General features: G+C 37.0%; 1 protein-coding gene across 32 annotated transcripts in view; it reads left to right on the top strand.

Annotated features, from left to right (window-relative positions):
• The first annotated feature begins 12,256 nt into the window (after window positions 1-12,256).
• Window positions 12,257-19,971, top strand: part of ABI3BP (ABI family member 3 binding protein) — a 173,832-nt gene continuing 166,117 nt past the window's right edge. For all 32 annotated transcript variants that reach the window (XM_062596154.1, XM_062596364.1, XM_062596355.1 and 29 more), the window contains exon 1: window positions 12,257-12,411. In XM_062596154.1, the coding sequence (XP_062452138.1) occupies window positions 12,333-12,411 (79 nt within the window). In that variant the 5' untranslated portion in view covers window positions 12,257-12,332. The remainder of the gene's footprint in view (window positions 12,412-19,971) is intronic.

The raw sequence follows: 19,971 nt of genomic DNA, 5'->3' as shown, positions 1-19,971 counted from the left end.
TTGTTAGCTCTCATAGATAGTGTTTTAGTCAATACCTTATAGGGTCTGAGTGACTTTGTTACTGGATTCCATAACAGCACTAGCACCAGTGTATTAAACATGTATTTTTCTAAAATATATTTTTGTGTTCACGCATATGTAAATTGTTGATACGATGATGTTGCACTATGATACAAGGAACATAGGGCTTGTAAAATTTTCTTTCACCTGTTGATCTAGTAAGAAGTGAGACTTTTCAGAAGTATTTGGAATAGGTGTCACTTCTATAGTCTTGATTAAACTACTTATGAAATGGAAAAATTACCAGACATTACATTCTTTACTCAAATCTTTTTGATCTTAATGGTTCCAAATAATCTGTTTAGTTGGAAGAATTATCTCTGTTACTTTTTTCTATTTTGAGAAATTTCTGATTTGCACTTTGAGAAAGTGAAGAAAAAAAGAATCACCTTTTTAATGTTTTCTGAGAGCACTGTCTGGGAGATGCTTCGGTTACATTCCTTGCGTAGGTTAGATTAAGCCATATTGCTCAAGAGAGTGTTGATAATAGCATTAAGGCTGAGAGCTATTTTCTCTGCATTCTGTATGTGATTAAAGGCAGTGAACAACAGGTAGTGTTGAGGAAAGTACCTCAACTGTCCCTGGAAAATAGCTAATCAAAACTTTAATTTGAATGCATTAGAAAATAATTGTTTTTTATACAGGTCTGAAGTCAAATTCATTACATTTATTTTGGACTGAACACTCTAGTTCCTAGCAAATAACTCTAGAAAATAATAAATAAAAAAATTAATTTGAATTATTTAGGTTTTTTCTGTAAATGTATTCTAATAACTGCTTAGTTCTAAATTGACTTCTTCAGTAAGAATATTAACTTTGATTTATATTTAGGACCATTTTCTAAAGACAGTCTCAGACTAGCTTTAAGAAAAAAAGAAAAAATCTTTAATTCACCTGTAGACTGTAGTTCTCCCAGTTGTACTGAACGAGTACAATACTGTGCAACACTGATTCATATTAACTGCTTTAAGAACATTCATCTGGCCCTGCAGATCATCTTTCTGTAGGCCACATAGTTCACGTCTTCACAACTATGCATTTCTGAAGGTTATGAAGCATACCACTTTTTTTTTCTTCACATATTCTGAGATGTTGCTTGATATAACACAGAATGAAAAGATCACCAGTAGCATTCTCTAAATCTGTCTCATGCTATGACTTGAGCTGATGCCATGCACAGACCTTGCTTCTCATCTGTTTTGCTCTTATATGGGCATGACTGTTATGATCACGTAGTTTTAAAGTACTCAGCAATTCTTTATATGAATACTAAAATACCTGTTCTTTCATGAATGATTTTATTGTCTTAGAGGTCTTTTCATCTTGTTGTTTGCTTTCTCCACCTCCTTTCAGGTCTGTACGTTCCCAGAAAATTTATGCTGGTCCTTTGAATGCTTGCATTTCATGTTATGTTGTGCATAGGGTATTTCTTAAAAAAAAAAAAAAAAAAAAAAAAAAAAAAAAAAAAAAAAGTTCCCTTGTTAACTTCGTGTTAAACAAGAAGGTGCAGAAGCCTTATTGTTTGCCCTGCACCTGTGTTAAAGCCCTGAAACTCTCTAGCTAACTGTTTATCTTGCTTTTACAATATTTTGTATTGTTTTGAATTTGAAAATAACTCAAGGACCTTTAAGAATTGGTCCTCCAAGAGGATCCCAGGGTCTTCTCTGTGATGGAACTGCAAACAGATGTCCACATGGTAAAACATAGGTGATGCTCAGAGTCCTTGTTAACCTGGTCTACGGTGCACTAAGACTGAATGGTTTGAAAGAGGGAGGAAGTTGCACTTTGTAACTGATGCAGACTGACAGAGTACGGTTCTTGAACTAGTACTGTATTTGTCTTATGACTAATCGAGGAACTTCACGCTTGAGGGTTATCTAGCACTTTCTGCTCAGTTCAGTAATGCTTCCAAATAACGTTCTACTGCATGTTCTGTCAACATCTCTCACCTGAATATATAGAAACATTAATTTTGAGGGAAGAGATTCTGAAACGAGCTCTGGATTTGACTACCTGTTTGTGTATGTCTACTTGTTTACTTGTAGCGTAAAAAAACATAGCTGCTGATCTTATTTGACAGAGGTATCAATTCTTTAAGAATAAAATATGTACACAAAAAGGGATTTTTTAAATGTGCTGTTACACATGGCTGTACACCAGATTGTGTTCCAGGTCCCTCTCTCTGTAGTAGTTTCCAGTTTTATAGACTCTGTGAGCTCTTGCAAACTTGCACTTTGGATACCATATCCATATTCCTTGATAGATTTTCAAGATGCTCAGGCCCAAGCAGGTTCAAGACTTTCTACATATGGTATTTCACAAAACAGGATCCAGTTTTATATGAGAAACATGTTACAAGCTTTTAAACAAGCAAACAGTTCAGTATTCAGTTTCCACGCAGACAGTGTTATGAGATAGTTCATGAACTGTAGGTCTCCCAAACACTAAGAATATCTCAAGAAAAATTGAGGTAAATTCATTGCATTAGTATTTAGAAATGGACCAAAAGGTGGTAGGTCTTATTTTAGTGACTACACTAGTGCTATGAGATGAATTAGCTATCATTCCTCTTCCTAATGTGTGGCTTCTCACATCTCATCTGACAATAATAAGAATCTTTGGTCAAGTCGTTGCATAAACAAAGTATTAAATAGTGTTAAACACTGAATGAATCAGCTTTCTTCTTGAATATATGATATAATAACTATCTTCTATTGTGCTAGCTAATGCTGTGCCTTTTGCGGGGGGAGGTTCTAGACTTCTTTAGCTGTTTGTGGTATATTAAATTTAAGGATTATGGAAAACACTGTGTTCTTCAGGGCAATATTTGCTTTTTATGTTAGATCTCTTTTTTTTATGTATCTCCTTCATATCTTATTTGAGATGAGGAGCGTGCCTTTAAAGAGACGCTTCTGATTGTCCCCACTTACACTTGTTCACATCATGGTGATGTCTCGGGGAGCACAAACTGGTGTGTTTTCGGATGAAACAGAACAGAAAGATGAGCTCCAGGTGTACATGTAATGCACTCTAGCCACTAATGGTCATTTACTTCACGGTACTAGGTTAGGATTAGTATTAAGTAATTCTCCTTCTCCCTTGAAATACTGTATTGGGATTGTTTGTTCCTGAGCACCAACCACTAGGCTGTGTAGAAGTCTACATTTGGACTGTGCTGTTTGCTAAAGTAAGCACAATTTTGACATTAAATGAATGTTGCCAGTGCAGAATGGAGAAGTTCCTGCCAGAAGGATAGTGTAACAGTGCAAAGTATGCTTTTATCAACCTGCAATTGCTGTTCACTTCTGAAATGAAACGCAAGCCCTTTAATTTGCAGATAACGTCATTATGTGTATTATTGTGTTTTAGCACAATGTTTTAGTGCAAAATGACTGGATTAGATTTACAGCTGTAAAATTCTTACTCTAAAATTGGTGTGCTAATCCTTTCATGTTAAAGATAATAAAATACAGCTTTATACTTTTAATCTGAGTTTTTATTTGCTTCAAACAAACTGTGAATGCACTGCTGTTTCCAGCGTAATACCCTGTAACTCCTTCCCTCTGTCTCTGGGTAAGAGGATGATTATCTTGGCAAGTGAGGATATGAATGCGTACAGTACAGATGATTTTTAGTAATTTAGTTGTAATTTCATGATTTAGTTGTATGCTTTAGAATAATATAGTTCTGTTGATCATTAGCTGCCATTACAGTTTAAAATTAGGTTTACAGGCATTCTTTTTACATGTTTAGATACTGTGCACAGTAGTGCACTAGCAACCATCTTTGAAAAATTTTCACAGTATTCTGAAATATACAGGCCTGCTGATCTTGATTGTAACCCAACGTAGCTATATTCAGCCAAAAAGTTTTTGGAAGATGTTTTCTAGGCCAAAGTGACTCATAAGGAGAGGGGAACAAACATGAATTATTTCTCTGCTGTCTTCGCATACATTCATCATTTTTCTGCGTCCTAGCCAAAAGAATAATTTTCTCTTCTATAAAGATTTTAGGCCAAGAAAATGAGTATCTGTTAATAAAACTAAGAATCTAGTTGTCTTTCTCCATCTAATTGTGAGACCTCTCCACTGCTCTTGATAAATATTAACGTTTTGTTTTTATTATTTACTTTAATTATTTCCAGGGCTTCCCTTGGCTTTCTGTCAGAGCCTTTGAATGACTGATAAAGGAAGGGGAGGGGAGAGGGAAATACGCACAGCTTAAGGCTGCACCTGCTCTCCCTGGAGTGGTCCAGATTCAGTACTGACTTGCATTTAGCTCAGTGCCTCAACTGCAATGAAACAAAATATATGTCAACTTTGAATTGTACTCAGATGCTTTCTTGTCTGCTATGATAAACTGAGGTGACAGCCAAAGAGAGACTTAATTTTTCTATTTTAGTCAAAGAATACAGGCAATAGCCTTGTATGGTTTTTGTATTGCCTGGTTTCTGATACAAAGAATAATATCTATAAATTGGAGTGCAGTTCAGCCTCCATCTTCATTCCATCTTTGAAGCCTACTCTGAAAGATGTTTAGAAGCAAAGGAGAAAAAAAGAAAAAGCCAACAGATCTTGGACTTTTTGGTAGTATCTGCTGCAGTCTGTGGGAAGGCTATAGTGAACAGCCTAGAGGAACACTAGCACTATGTCCAGGCTAGCCCTTCTGAGAGGTGCAGATTATTTTGTTTAGTGCAGCACTGTTCAAATGTAACATCCCTCTCAAAATCCTGATCTCCTCTTGGTGCATCAGTGTGTCTGTCAGCCTCCTTGGGATTTAATACTGAAGATCTGTGTAGACTTCTGCTGACTGGACTCTCAATGTAAATAGCTGGCAGATAGTTATTATTTTTAGTGATCCCTACATTGAACCACAGCCGTTTTTGATGACCTTTGAATGCTGCATTCCATTTGCATCTACTTCACTCACCTGCTTCTTTGCTCTCTCCAGAGAGTTTCTATATAATTATATGTTGATAAGAGAGGTGTTTTGGGCTCAGTAAATGCCCTGATACCTTTTTTTTTTTTAAAAAAAAAAAAAAAAAAGGTTGTTGACAGGTTCACAGAGTTAAGTAAGTTTTATTGTCCTTCATGTAGTTTATACATGGTATACTTTTAACCTGAGAATAACATAGATGGGTATTTGGTGAGAGTTTCTGTTTGAGTTACAGTTTATTAACAACAGAAGAAACCAATATTTCTCTTTATACTGAAATGGTGCATTGCACTGTTCAGTGGATAGATGTTTCTGCAGTAGTTACTACAGATATTCAAAAACTTTCTTGTGATTTTAGAGACTATATATGGCAATCAGATTTTATTCAGATAACACAGCTATATAATGCTGATCATGTAAAATTTATTGAAAAATGTCTACATGATAGAAGGATCCCTGTTGGCTAAAAATTGTCTTGAGGATGTCCTCTAGTGTCAAGAAAGTGGTATTGCTGATGTCAAGTGCTCAGCTGAGGGTTCTGATGAAAATTAAAAATTCTGATAAGGAAAGCTAAGGAACAATTCATAATTACAGGCGTAAGGCAAAGGAAATTCATTCTTTGGCTGAGAAAGAAGGACGCATATTGCCTGTCTTTGCAGTAGTTTAGAGGAGGAAGTCTTCAGTACATTACTGGAATGTGATTGAGCAGAGGAAGAAAGGGCATCATTCCTTATGGCTTAATAGTTTGTTTTGAGGCTATAATCTGAAATAGACTAATTCTGCATCAGAGATATGTGATATGACATGTGGTATTCATTCCTGTACACATCCACTATAGTATAGCTTGTCAAGCATCAGAACAATCAATCATTAGTGCTTCTTTACTATCTTCAGAGTTGGGTGCTTCTGCTGACCTAAGCTAAAGACAGGTATCTCTTCATCATAACAAAATTACTGTTGACATCAACATCCATGTTCTAAATGTAGAAACTGACATTTTGTATCCTATCCTAGTGTGTAGTAATAGACTCCAGACTTCACATCTGAATCCAGTAATCCAGAGTCTGATCTTACATTACCTTCATGAATCAGAACATTCTGTGGAGAGAGACTGGAAGAGGCCAGGTGAAGCTGACTTCTGCAATGGAAGATTGTAATGGAATACTGGTGGACTGAGGCTTAGGGCAACCTGGCTTTTGAAGCCCATCTTCCAAAGCAAGGAAGTTCTAAGACAGAGCTGGCGCTTGAAGTCCTTGCTCACATTTAAATATGTTTAGACTAATCTTTTTATAATCCAGAGTAATTTAGGCTAACCTAAATTCAGTGTAATCTCTAGAAAATTTACATAAGCTCGCATACTTTTCTTTCATGCATGTATTTGAGGAACTCATTACTGTCACATCCTTCCTTGTTTTGCTCATTATTCCTGCTTGCATTTCAGCATAATTAGGTATTGTTTATGCAGACAGTTGATGAACATTTAGAGACTTGATGGCAAGAGATGTATAGATAGATTGTGTTTGGAAAGAATATTGGAGTGAAGATATTCCATTAAGGAGAGGCTGTATTTTTGTTAATTATCTCAAGAGAAGTGGAAGTAGCTTTCTTCAGACAGCAATCTCTTTGGTACTCAATAAGTATGTTATACTTCAAAGGAGAGGCTAGGTTTTTGCTATAGGGATTTAATGAAGTTAGGCAAATCTGCTTCTGTTAAGAAGTAACAGTGAAGGGGAGGTATTCCGAGAACATTCAAAGAAATGTTAAGTGTTGAGTACTTGTTCAGATAAGCTATTTTTCTTGATTATGTTTTTAAGTACATATTGTAGCATACATACAATATGTTTTACAAAGTGAACATCTGTTTATTTAAAGTGTTTCATACAGAGTGGGTCAACTGGATGAGTAAATAACTGGTTGGATGATCTGGCTCAGAGGGCAGTAGTTAATGGATCTTACTCTACCTGGATGTCGGTAACAGGTGGGCTACCACAGGTCTTAATCTTAAGACCTGTCATTTTAACATCTTTATTAATGACCTGGAGGAGGTGATGGAGTGCACTCTTGCCAAGTTTGCAAGTGACACCAAGTTTAGATGACCCATTGCGGGTCTGCCATCCAGAGGAACCTAAACAGTTTGGAGAGACTGGCCAACAGGAACCTAATGAAATTCAAGAGAGATAACTGCAGAGCCCAGCAGCAGTGCAGGAATAACCTGTTACAGTGATACAAATTGGGGACTGACTGGCTGGACAAAGGAAAAGCTCTGCTGAAAAGGACCTGAATATCTTGGTAGACAGCAAGTTGTTCAGGAGCCAGCAGTGGGCCCTGGTGACAAAGAAGGTCACCAGTGTCCTGGGCTGTATTAACAGGTGTACAGCCAGTAGATTGAGGGAAGTGATTATTCCCCTCTACCCAGCAGTTATTAAACCAAATCAAGAATACTGTGTAGAGTACTCTGTCCAGTTTTGGGCTCTATGATACATGAATGACATTGATAAACAGGAGTGAATCTAGTGATGGTTGAGAACTGTAGTGCTTGCCCTGTGAGGAGGAGGTGAAGGAACTGGGCTAGCTCAGGCTAGAGAAGATGTGGCTTCAGGGAGATATAACAGCAGCCTACCAGTACTTTCAAGGAGCATACCAAGGCACGCTCTTTACAGTGGTACATAGTGGGAAGAAGAGAGAAACTGGGCATAAGTTGAAACAAGAAAGGTTCAGATTAGATACAAGGAAAAACTTTTTATTCCTGAGGATAGTCAGACAGTGGAGCAAGTTGCCCAGAGAAGTTGTGTACTCTGTGCCTTTCTCCATCCTGTCCTTGGAGTTTTTCAAGACCTGAATAGAGCAAACTCTGAGCCTGCCTTCATGGCTGACCATGCTTTGACTAGGAGTTTGGACTAGGAGACTCTTGAGTTCCCTTCCAACCTGAGTTATGCTATAATCTAGTAGAATTTACTGCAGTAGGAGATTATAGTATGATTAAGCCTTGCCAATGTAAGGGCAATGTTACGCTGTGCTGTTTAATGGACTCTCTCTGAATGAACTATAGTAATGAAGGGTATGTAGTATCGCTGAATGGTAAGGCTTACCAGGTGTAGTGGCAATGCGGTCTATAATGCCAAACAAAACACAAAAACTAACAGGTTAAAATAGAATTTTGGAATGCTGAGAAATATTTTAAAAAGCAAAATAAGCCCAAAACAAAGCAATGCAAAACATGAAAATGAACAGGGGTGTCAGTGAAAACCTGGAATTACACTGTCTTAATATATTAAGTAATGATGTTGAGAGTAGTAGAAAGCTGCTGAGGAAAGTGTAGTAGATTATTTGAACAGCAAAGGGAACAGGAAAATAAGCTACTAACTTCACAGAGAAGTTAAATACTTTTGTTACTTCCATGTCCTGAAAACCTTTGGTGAAATACACAATCTGTTAATAAAGATGAGTCACTGTCTGAGATTACAAGTGTCAAAAGAGTGAGTGCTGGAAAAGTTCGATAAACTATGTAGCAAAAACTCACAAGAACCAGCTGTTCTGTCCATACCTTTTGGCTGATTCTCTTCCATTGACTTTGTCCCTGATCACACTAATTTTGAGATCTGAAACTCAGCTTGGGAAAAGGATACTAGAATGCACTGACATTTTCATTTGCATGCTATCAAAGAGATGCATCTTACCTTATTTTTGACTAATGGATTTACACTCCAGCTTGTGTTTTTTATAGCGTGAGAGTTCAAATGCTTGTTCTTAAGAGTGGGGGAGCAGGAAAGAAGAAGTAATTCCAGACTTGCAGAAGAGTAGGGTTAGGGTTTTCTTTTTTCTTTGTTTTCTTTTTTAAAGCAATATATCTGAAAAAATGTTCTTTGGCATCTTTCTTTTCCTGACGGCCTTTAGCAGATCCAGTGACAGATTTACAAGAAAAGGAGTCCAATAAGTGAGTCACACACAAGAGAATGAAAATTATAATTAACATCTATATAGCATGTTTTATCGCGAAGGCACCACTCTGTTTAAAAGACAGCATTGGTGAAGGGTACAGTACAAACCAGGAATGAAGAGAAAAGAGAACAAGTATACTGCAAGTAAGTCCTTACTCTTAAAGGACTTATATGGCATTATTGTGCTTTATTCATGGAATATAAGATTTTGATTTTTAAGATTCTGTTTTACAGACTTTTCCTGCTTTAAATTAGAACAGTAAGAAGTTGAGTCAGCTAGGGTTGGCTTGTCAAAATAATCAGGAATGATAGGTGAATCAGAACTGAGCCCAAATTTCAACAAGAATATACTTATATTTGGAAAAAAAAATGTAAAATCCTATCTCCTGTCTCTTCCCCCCCCCCCCCCGCCTTTTTTTTTTCTTTCCCTGACTATACTTGTGTTTTCACTGTACTTGCTGGTCTGGGAAATATCAAAATAGAACTAGAAAAACTCTGTTCTGCGCCCAGACTAGCTGTGATACCATCTTGTTGGAATCTCTGTCTTTGAGCATCTACCCCAGAGAGAGTCGGTTGAAGCTGAGGTAAGCAAATAAACTTTTGAGTACTTGACTTTGTTACTTAAATGTTAATTTGGCACTGAGGAGGAGCAGAGGGATCAGAATTTTAGACTTTCCCATTACTTTTCCTGAATGATTTTGATGTGTTTGAGACTTGTCCGTAACTCTTTTTATCTCTTCTTTTTTATTTTGTACTAAAGTATAATAATGTAAAACTGCTGTTAACTGAACCTTCTATGTTTAAACTTCTGCTTCTGATGTGATCTCTGGTGTTAAGGATGGGTTGTATAATTCAGCATTTGTGTGGATGAGAGTAACCTGAGGAGCTTCTGGGTTAGGTAATTTCTGCTGTGAAGTGTGAGGTCCAGTTTTTATTTCTGTAAACTGAAAACAGATGCTGCCTCTATTTAAATAGAGATTGTGTAGCAACCTTCCAACAAGAGGGGAAATCTGATACTTGAACAGAAATTGCAGATATGTCCAATAGTACAGGATAGGGATTGAAGTCTCAGGAACTCCCTTCTCTTCCTATGTTTGTTGTTGCTGCTGTAGTCAATGTTCACTAAGCAGCAGAAAGGTTTCGAAAAGAGAAATATTTGGTACGTGATACTTTTTTTTTTTCATTTGTTCCTTCCAGCAACTTTTCCCCAGAAGTCAATCGTGAGAAAATACATGAACAAAATCATTGAACATATAGATGATGCAGATGCAGGAAGCGTAATGGAAAAGTGTAAAGGAATGTCATATACTGATTTTGGACTTTTAGCATATAGTTGACCGAAATTTACACTCGCATCTGCTTATCGAACTGTAATTGCCTCTACTGAAGCATATACTTGATAAGACAGAAGGAAGCGCACAATGACACGGGTCTCAGAAATCTAGGCTGGGCAGAGCTGCTTTCTAGGGAAGTGATCAGATGGAAAGGGACCTGATTAGTCTACTAGGGTTTCAAGGTTAAATATTTGTACAGCATGTCCAACAGAGAAGAAATGTTAGGATAATGAGGAAGAGGAAAGGAGGAAGTAGCACCAGAGAAGCAGACAAGAGGTCATGAAAGCAGGAATGGGAAGCTGCTTATCTCTCTGAGAGGGGCTAGAACCTGTTTTGTCAGAGAGCCAAATAACTAACATGTTTCACTAAGGTTTTTCTGAATAGAAATTGGCCTTCATATGTTTTGTTGAAAGGTATTCAGTGATCTTTACAAGGTGAATCACCTGTAAGGCAAACCAATGTAATGCACCTTTAAAGTAATATAAACACAGCTGTTTGTAACCAAGCAGCAATCTTCCATTACTTCTCTTGCGAGATTGCTCTATCGAATGATTGGTTTCTTATTTTTAATTTTGAAGAGGAAGAAATAGAATGTACTTTGCAGAGAATTTTCCAAAATATATATTTCCAAATTATGTACCTTAACCCAATAAGAAGAAAAACTGCACGTTTGCTCTGTGTTTCCAGTTTTCTGTCATTTGAAACTCGTTTACCAACAAGTGTGGTCAGTGTTTTGGGAGACTCTTATCCAACTTTGTGGTCTTTTTAACCCTTTTTGTCTTACCCAATTGTAGCAGTTGCATATATCTGTTCTTAATATTCATAGGAAACACCTCACTTTTAGGATCTGAATCCTTCCAAAGATCCTTGAGTTGTTTGTGTTTGAGGCTTTTGATAAGGGTGTATGTATAATATTAACTTCCAACTCACTATTCCCAGATCTGAATTAGTGAATCAGAAAAAGTTTTCCTTTTGTCAGAATTAAAACAAGACCATGTGGTCAGACTCTAAAACATTATAGCTGAGTTGAAAGAGCATAAACTTCCTTGTTTTTTCTCTCTAGGACCATTACTGTTAGCTTCTATTTTGAAATTATTCTTTCTGCAATATGGAGCAGATGGGATCTTTTAAATACAGTACTGATGTGCCTTTTTAGAAGTGCACCCCCATGCCCTTCATACTGCCATTTTGTTCTGAATTCCTTTGATATTTCTGTTCAGCCTGGGCACTAAGGTGGTGATTTGTGTTCTGCTTATAGAGTACTTAATGTATGACAGTAGCACTATCAGAAACGGGCAGGTAGGGGTGGGAACAGACCAAACATACTGAAGAGCTTTATGTATTGCAAGAGATGGATATCTGTTTTTTTCTTTTTTCTTTTCTTTTTTTTTCTTTTGTTGGGGTTTTTTGAGAGAGCAAGAGTGAGAGAAAGAGTGACAGAGAAAGAGCACACACACTACTTAATTTAATAGATTTAATCTCTTTTGGGATGTTTTCCAGATACTGAAACTAAATTCTTCCTTATTCAGTTCCCATTTAGTTATAACCTTTTTCTTCTGCTTCACTCGTTCCTTCCCAGCATCTCTTTTGTGAGTAGGGCCAAATTCTGTATTGCGTCCAATAAGGCAAAGATTTTTTCTGAGTAATATGAATAATAATTTTGCATTTTTAAGTTCAGCTTTCATGGACAAAACAGTGAAATTGTCTCACTGATCAGTTTTCAGATAATAGAGGTTTTAATATGGTTTTATCTGCATGAGATGTAAGGAATCCTATAGGTTAATCTCTTATCCTGAGAGATTGAAAGACGCTGTAACAAAACCCAGAAGATAGTTTTAGGGGGAGCCTGATTTTTATTTTTTTTTTATTTTTTTGAGGCTATTTCTCCTTTTGCAGTGAGGGTGGATGATGTCATCCTGTCTCCTCCCACTGTGTAAACTAAGCTTGTGTCAAAGTGTTGCTGCCTCTGTCACAGACGGAACAGTTCACTTTTAACCACAGCTGCAGTCCCTTGTCTGATAACCTCCATCAGCATCATTCAAAGTGTGAGGTTCGGTTTGTAACCATGATCTCAAGATGGGTCTTTCTTCTTTTCTGTGGACATATTGCACTAACCCTGGGAAATGCTCAGAAATTGCCAAGAGGCAAGTAGCTATGACAACTTTCTGGGGTTTTGTTTGTTTGTTTGTTTTTTCTTGTGGGGATGTTTTTTTAATGCCTGTGTTTTACCATGGAAATTTGCTTTCAGCATGTTAGGGAAGATTAAAGATAATCAAAAATAAAAGAACAGTCGACAGGACAAAGTCCAGATACAAGAGAATAACTTTAAAGCTCTCGAATAAAACACAAATCGTTCTATTGTATCTTGTGATTTTAGTGAGAAGTACCATGAAAGAAAGTAACTATATTTATTGTTTTTTGTCATGATTTAGATAGTATTGTATATCATGATTTAGGCACTAATGTTTGTGGTGTAAGATCTTAAGGAAAATGTGATTTAGATGCACTGTGTGTTGTTGGCAGAAGACTAGTTTTGTCTTGAAAAAAGTCCTTTCCATTTACATCCATCCTTACTGTTAGAGTAGGAGTTCACTTTTGCAAGTCAGCTTGCATGTGTTTTGAAGGAGAAAAATGGTTTTCTTTTTTTAAGAGCATTTGCATTTAAACCTTTGCATTCCACAAGAAGAAAGGAATCCAAACTTTAAATCCTGTGTGAATATTTGTTTAACTATTCTCTTCTACTGGAATCTAAAAGTACAGTATATTTGAAAAGTTGGCAGGGATATTTTCTCTCCATTCCTAATGTGACCCATATAATATTGGCATTTTACTAGTATTTTATTACTGCAGGAAGAACAGCTGTATTATTAAAATGAAAATAATGTTTCTAAATCTAGATCATAAAGCACTTTGTAGTATGTTGGCATTAAAACAGCGCTTTCACAACTGTTTCTGTACTGCACGTACTGCTCTCACTTTGTAGAATTACTTGCCTAAGTCCACTCTGCTTTGTAATGCATTTTACATCTGCAGTCTGCTGCAACCAGTAGCATTTAGAAGTTGTTGCTTGTGGCAGTGTTTAGTAACAAATCAGCAGGTTGAGGGCTTCCTAGATAGTTCTATTTTGCAGGTGGGGGGGTGTAAAAAAATTCTAGGGAGAACAGTTAATTTTCAACCCCCCACCACCAGAAAAAAAAAGTGGCTTTTTTTCTTTTTGTCTTTTTTTTTTTTTTTTTAACTCATCCTCTCAGCTGGAAAGGGTTTACTGCCGATGTGCAGTTTCCTGAATACTGTTAACAGTGAAGCAATGTGTACTCTGTGGGCAACAGATACATAATTATTGTTCAGGTCAGACAGACTGTAAGATCTTAGTTTTATCAAAAAGTCATTTGTAAGTAAACTATTCTACCAATTTTTGTAGCAGATGATTACACTGAGCAGAGTTGAACCCTGTATATATCTCCTCTTTTGAGGGAAGGAGCTTTGCCAGTGTTTGTCTTTTTAAATCATTTGACTTACTTTCTGTTCACTACCATGATGGCTATAATTTTGTTTTTACTGTGAAGTTCTGACAAAGCTGCTGATCCATTGCAGTCAGTGGGAGATCAACTCTGGGATATATTTCTTCATGTCCTAAAATAACATTGCAGAAGTGCACTATTCTGTTTGCCAAATGCGTAAAGACGCAGGTGGAAAGTGTTTCTTGTTGATGATAGCTTTTTAAAGATTGTTTCATTGCAGCATTGAAACACCAGTCTAATTCTTTTCTTTGCAGTTGTGTCTCAGGTGATTATTTATATTGGACTGCATTGAAAAACAAGTGTATTAATACCTACTTATTCATCTGGAAATATTCAGAGTTATCTTTTTTCATAACACTATCTTTTTTTTTTTTTTTTTTTTTTCCACTGAGAGTACAGGTTTTTTGCATAAGTTAAGAATATATTTTGATTTTTAGGTATTTTTAAAATGGGGACGCGTAGTGATACTATTCTGTTAAGAGGGCTACTCTGCCCTGTTGAGCAAGCTTAAATTCCAACTAATTCTTGTACTCTTCAAGTCACAAACTCCTTAAAGTGAGCATCCAGAGTCATCTCTGCTCGATAGGGAACAGTGAAATCAATTTCATAACCTGAGAGAGAAGAATCTAGCCAACTTCGTTTTCTAATGGTACGATAACCTATAAGAACTGTCTCTCAGTGTACATCTTTTCATTTTTACTACTGCTTTGGAGTTCCTGTGCCAAGTCTTCCCTCCAGGAGGTGGAACACACTGATCCCTGGCCTCATGCAGTGGGATTTGCTTTCAGTGGTACAAGGTGGAAATAAAATCTTGCCTCCTGCAGCTGCAAAAGAAAGGAGCCAATAAACCCTCTGAATGTCAATGACTTACAGAGCTATTGGAGAGTTTGTTGTGTACAAATGTGCCGCTCAGGAGGCACATGGCTCCTTTTTCCAAGATAGTTCTGTGCTTTCACCTCCGCAAGTGTATGTTTGACTAGAATGACAAACAAAATGCTAGTGGTGTTCTAAAGAGGGTTGTCTTCATTAACAAATTCTTTAATTATTTTGACTTCAAAAGTTAAGGCAGTGTTGCAGGAGTAATTTAAGAATGCTGTATACACCGTATACATGACATGCAGCTCAGGAAGTCAAAATCAGGGAAGCAGTTGGTGTTTTCAGTGGAAACTTATCTTACTTAGTCTACTTCTATATATCCTGTTACAATAGTCTTATCTATATAGAAAATAGGCCTCTACTTATCTCTGGTCCTAGTGTAATGCCCTAAGCACAAGTGGACGCTCTTTCTCTTGCAATTCTTTGTCACATTCACTGTAGTAAATAGTAAGTGATTAGATGTTTGTAAGTTGTGTCATAATTTGGAATCTGCAGTAAGATTTTACAGGCTGAAGTAAAGGCAATATAGTTGGAAAGGGAAAGTTAGCCAGTATTATGCTTTTCTGTGAAGATAGTGGTTTGGGATTTTTTTCTTTTCTTTTTTACAATTGTGGTTATATTCCATGAGTTTGTGTTTAAGGAATCAGTACTGAGAAAATTCTGTAATCTGACTGTGTGAGGGGTCACAGAACAGCAGAACAGGTGATGGTGCTATCGTTGGGTCTTCTTTTTATTAATTTCTTAAGCCGTTGTCCTTTTAACTGCATCCAGCTTCTAAAGTTTTGTTTCTGCTAGAAAGGAAAAAGACTATGAGTTCCTTTTATTTCTGTTTGCTCCTTTATACCACTGCCCAGCACCATCCAAAATGTAATGCTTCAATTCAACACTGTTGTACTTGAAATAATGTGATGGAAATGCTTCACAGGAGGAAACAATTGCAATGCATAGATGTTGGAGTTAATAATTAGAGAAAGCATGATGAGTTATATGATTCTGTTTAACAGAAATGTTCCATCCTTGAAGAAGGCAACATGGTCTCTCTAGATCAGAATAAAGTACAAAAAAACCACTTGATTCAGAGAATGAGTTAATAAGTAGAGCATCCTGAATATGAGAGAGATGAAAAAGCAAATCCACAGAATCAAAAATTAACAGGTTACAGGACATAGTGCCCAAGATTGTACTGTCTTGTAAATCGTATTTCACTGGCGTCTTTACAGCTGGACCTGATCCAAATAGTTTTGAAGGCAACAGTTGTAGAACAAGTTCTTAGTGTTTGGTAAAACAGCATTTTATAGTTTTGATTTTGCCGGTTGACTTTCCATTTACAGTGCAGATGTGCATAGATACACTTTTTTCACCGTAATCTCTGTTTCTGATAGCTTTTGTATATCTTCACACTCTATTTTCCTTTGTTAGAGCTGAAAGAAATTTTGGGTTGATCTCTTTTTTTAAGCTTACAGCTTTATAAATTTGTAAGTTAAACAAGAGCATGACATTTCTTTTTGGTTTTGCCATGTTTTTGACCCCAGGTTATTATCTGTGGTTTTCCTGCTATTTGAATTAGTCACTGGATAGACCGAAATTCAGGCCTATCCTTGTTTTGCTTTCCAGGATTTAGTCCTATCCTTGTTCTGCTTTCCAGAAAAGGCTCAAGGAACCTTAATTCACCTTCATTCTTGTTGCCACCTTCGTAGAAAAGAATACAGCCTTGACGTTACTTACTGGACAATGTGAAAGAGCCTGATCTACAGACTCACATAGGGAAAGCTAGATCCAAACCTTTCATTTCTGTGATTGTCAAATGTGAATTTGAGAGGGGAAAAAAATATGGTTTTACTGCAGTGGTAGATCATATAGTAGTATTGCTTAAAAACAGAGATAACTGTATCTAGTTTTGTTTTTCTTTTGTAAGTATATAGGTATGTTAGAAAACATGGTAGGTAACTGCTAGTTGAGATTTGTATTTATGGTAATTATGTTATCCCTTTGAGAGTGAACACAGTAACACTTCCAAACTTATTGTTGACATCTGTAAAGGGAATAGACTAATTTTATTCATTGCTAAATTTGTTGGCCCTGCTAACGTTATGTAATACTTCTTAAGCAGAGGTTAAATTCGGCATGTGTTTTCACTTATTGGTGTCAAGCAGTTGAAACAATGTTGAGTTATTACATTGCATTGTAGTCACTGTACTACAACAGCCAAGTGTTAATTCTGAAACTTTTGCAGGCCCCCTAAGCAGCACCCCTCTTGTAGCTGTAGGAGAGTGGAGCAGAAAGTGTAAGACAGAGAAGTTTCCTGAAAATTTGCTTGTTTGAGAAAATAATAATGAAGCCAGTATATCAAAATGTCACTGAAAAACAGTGAAATAAATACCATGTTGTTTATGTTACTTTCTCCATCGTTTACAAAACCAGTTTCTGCGAACTGTTTTTAAAAATACACAGATGCTTTAATATTTAAAAATATAATCTAATAAAGGAGAATCAGTTTGGACTAATCTGTTCAGCTTAATTCTTTCTAATGTCAGGAAAGAGAAGTGCAAAATGAACTTGTGTGAAATACTTCTGTTATGTTAATGGCACAGAAGTGACAATAAGATTCTATGAGAGGTCCCAAAGGGATCCTTTATCTGAGATAATTGAGTGGCTAATGTTTTCAGTCAATAGATATGTTGTGGCAAATTTGGCTGTTCTGTAATCTTATTTGCAGAAAATGAAAGCAACCCAGAAGAATTCTGGCATTGTAGCAATTTATATGATCAAAACTATCTTATAAAGAAAATCAGGTCCTAAGATCACCTAATAACATATCCAAACCTGGCACTGAGCATCAGGGTTTCCAGATTCAAGATAATCTGTAATACTACAATTCCATTTTTTACACTGGGACAAGCTGAGACGTTACAGTGTAATACATATGGGTGGATTCTGCCAGGATCATATTCTGTAACATAGGAATGCATCTAAAGTGACCTTAGTGCTGGGTAAGTTGTTTAACCCTCCATTACCTCTGTTTAATTTTTGCATTCCAAGTATCTCTTTCTGAGCATTACTTTTCAGTCCTCTTCTGTGTCGTCTTTTGTATCCAGTCATTCCAGCAGGAAAAGCTACGTAAGTCACTTGAGGAGAGGGCCATACACTTAATCCCACTGCTGTCAGTTGACCAAACATGCTGTATATGGATAGTACAGTCAGTCTGTATACTTGTTTATTGATGATACTGTATATGTTCAGTGGGATCTGATGTTTCTTTGGATTATTTGGGTTTAGCAGGTGTGTACTACACCGTGCATGTACAAACATAAAGCCCTGTCTGCTCCAGGGGGAAAAACGGCTAGTGGTAACCTGCCGTAGTCAGAACTGTTGATACAGCTCCTAGTGGATTTCTTTTCCTTGGGGAAATTCAAGTGCAGACTTGAAAGTGGTGGTGAGCAGGATAAATCTGTGGCTGTGGAATGTTCTCATCTACTGCCTTTTCCAGGAAATGGTTAGAGATACACTGACTGGCATGGACTGCGTGACAACATCATGTGAAGCTCAGTGTGAAGAAAGGCGGGTGTTAGAGTCCTGGAAAAGCAGTGGCCTAAAATAGGGTGCCATTAGCAAAACAATCCAGTCTGTAGTTTGTTCCCAAGAGAAACAGGGCAGCCAGAAGCAGAGCAGACACTGCCTGAGTTTTCCTGACAGGCCTCAGTTCAAACACCCTTAGCTAGAAGACCAGCATGTATGCAATGTGGATTTGCTTTATGAAGCAGGGGTTCATCTCATTTTGCTGTGAGGACTGTGTTCTTTAAAATGACTACTGGCACTGTCATGAGTCAAATTTTTGTGTGAGCAAGAGCTGGGCCAACTTCCACAGCACTGTAGTCTCTCAGAACATGCCAATCGCTTGCTGTTATATTTTGGCTAAATCAACGCTAAGCCTCCCCACTAGAGCAAACTGGTGTGAGGTATGTCAAGATGAACACAAAACAGGCCAAACAAATGAATTTTGTCATTTGGTGTCAAAACACCAAATGATTTTGTGCTGTTGATGCAGTTGTAATGTTGGGCACCAGAATTACCTGCATTTGCACTCATTGCTTAAACAAAGCAATGCAATCTAAATTTACAGATATCCAGGCTAGGCTGCGTAGGGATAGTTACAGTAAGAACATCAGCACGGAGTCTTCACCACTTCTGAGTTACTGAGAAAAGTGCTGATGAGGAGTTGAGGCACAAGCTTTGGGAAATTCTAGCTTTCCTGAGGGCAGGCAGGTAGAGGGTGCTATTTTGTTAGAAGAAAACCAGTCTTCTCCCAGCCTGGAGGGGAGGGTTTGCAGCACTTGTTCAGAAGTTGGTAGAGAAAATTTAATCTCTGGTTTTTAAAATACTGTAGAGTTGTCACTCCTTAATGATTCACTGCTGTTTAGATAGTTTTCTGGAAAAAAAAAAAAAAAAGTGAGTAAGTGAGGCAAGAGAATCCTTCCTCTTTTCTTTTTTTTCTTTTTCTTTTTTTCGCCTACGTGGCCAAAATCCTGTTTAACTTGAACAAAGGTGCCAAGGCAGGTTGACATAATGTAGCAAAGCACCTAAACTTATGTGTGTCTCCCCCCGCCCCCCACCATGGTATGGTAACACTAGAGTGTTAGTGACCATACAAACCATGTTCTCAAAGTGGGAGGGAATTTCTTGTGTAGAGTTATTTCTGCCTTTCCATGTAGTTCTAAGTTTTTGCATTATTCTTGAAATCCGCTCAAGAAAAGCATGTTTCAGAAAAGCAGCAAGAATTTGTAATATTCTTTCCTATCACTAGGAGTTGTCGCGCCAGTTTAAGTGTCTGCAAATGGCAGCAGAGTGCCTGATAGGAGTTTACATAATTAATACTTTGGGAATCTTGCCAAGTCTAGAGGACTACCAATGTATCTGGGAAAACATTGTTTTTGAACTTGTGTAGGGAAAAATCTTTTCTTTTTTTGTCAGCTGCTTGCCTCTGCTTTTTATGCATAATTAATTTTTCTTTCTATGATGTAAAAGTCTGGAACCATTTTAGAGCACATAAAATTGTGGCTGATTCAAAAATGCAAATATATAAAACTGAATTGTCCCAGAAGGTTGTTTTGTGACTTTGAAGTGAAAACATTTTCTGGCAGTTTTGATTCCCTCATTACCACAGTGCAAGCCTGAACATGAACAAGAAGAATACATGTAGAAAAACATACAAGACATCAAGCCTTATCACTTCTGTTTTTTTTTTTTTTTTTTTTTTTTTTAATCTGAATGTGTCTGTACAATGTGCACATGCATATATGCAAATTAGAG

The sequence above is a fragment of the Rhea pennata genome, chromosome 1, assembly GCF_028389875.1.
Source record: "Rhea pennata isolate bPtePen1 chromosome 1, bPtePen1.pri, whole genome shotgun sequence".
Lineage (NCBI taxonomy): Eukaryota > Metazoa > Chordata > Aves > Rheiformes > Rheidae > Rhea > Rhea pennata.
The sequence above is the reverse complement of the archived record's forward strand: the minus strand, read 5'-3'. Positions and strand labels throughout refer to the sequence as shown.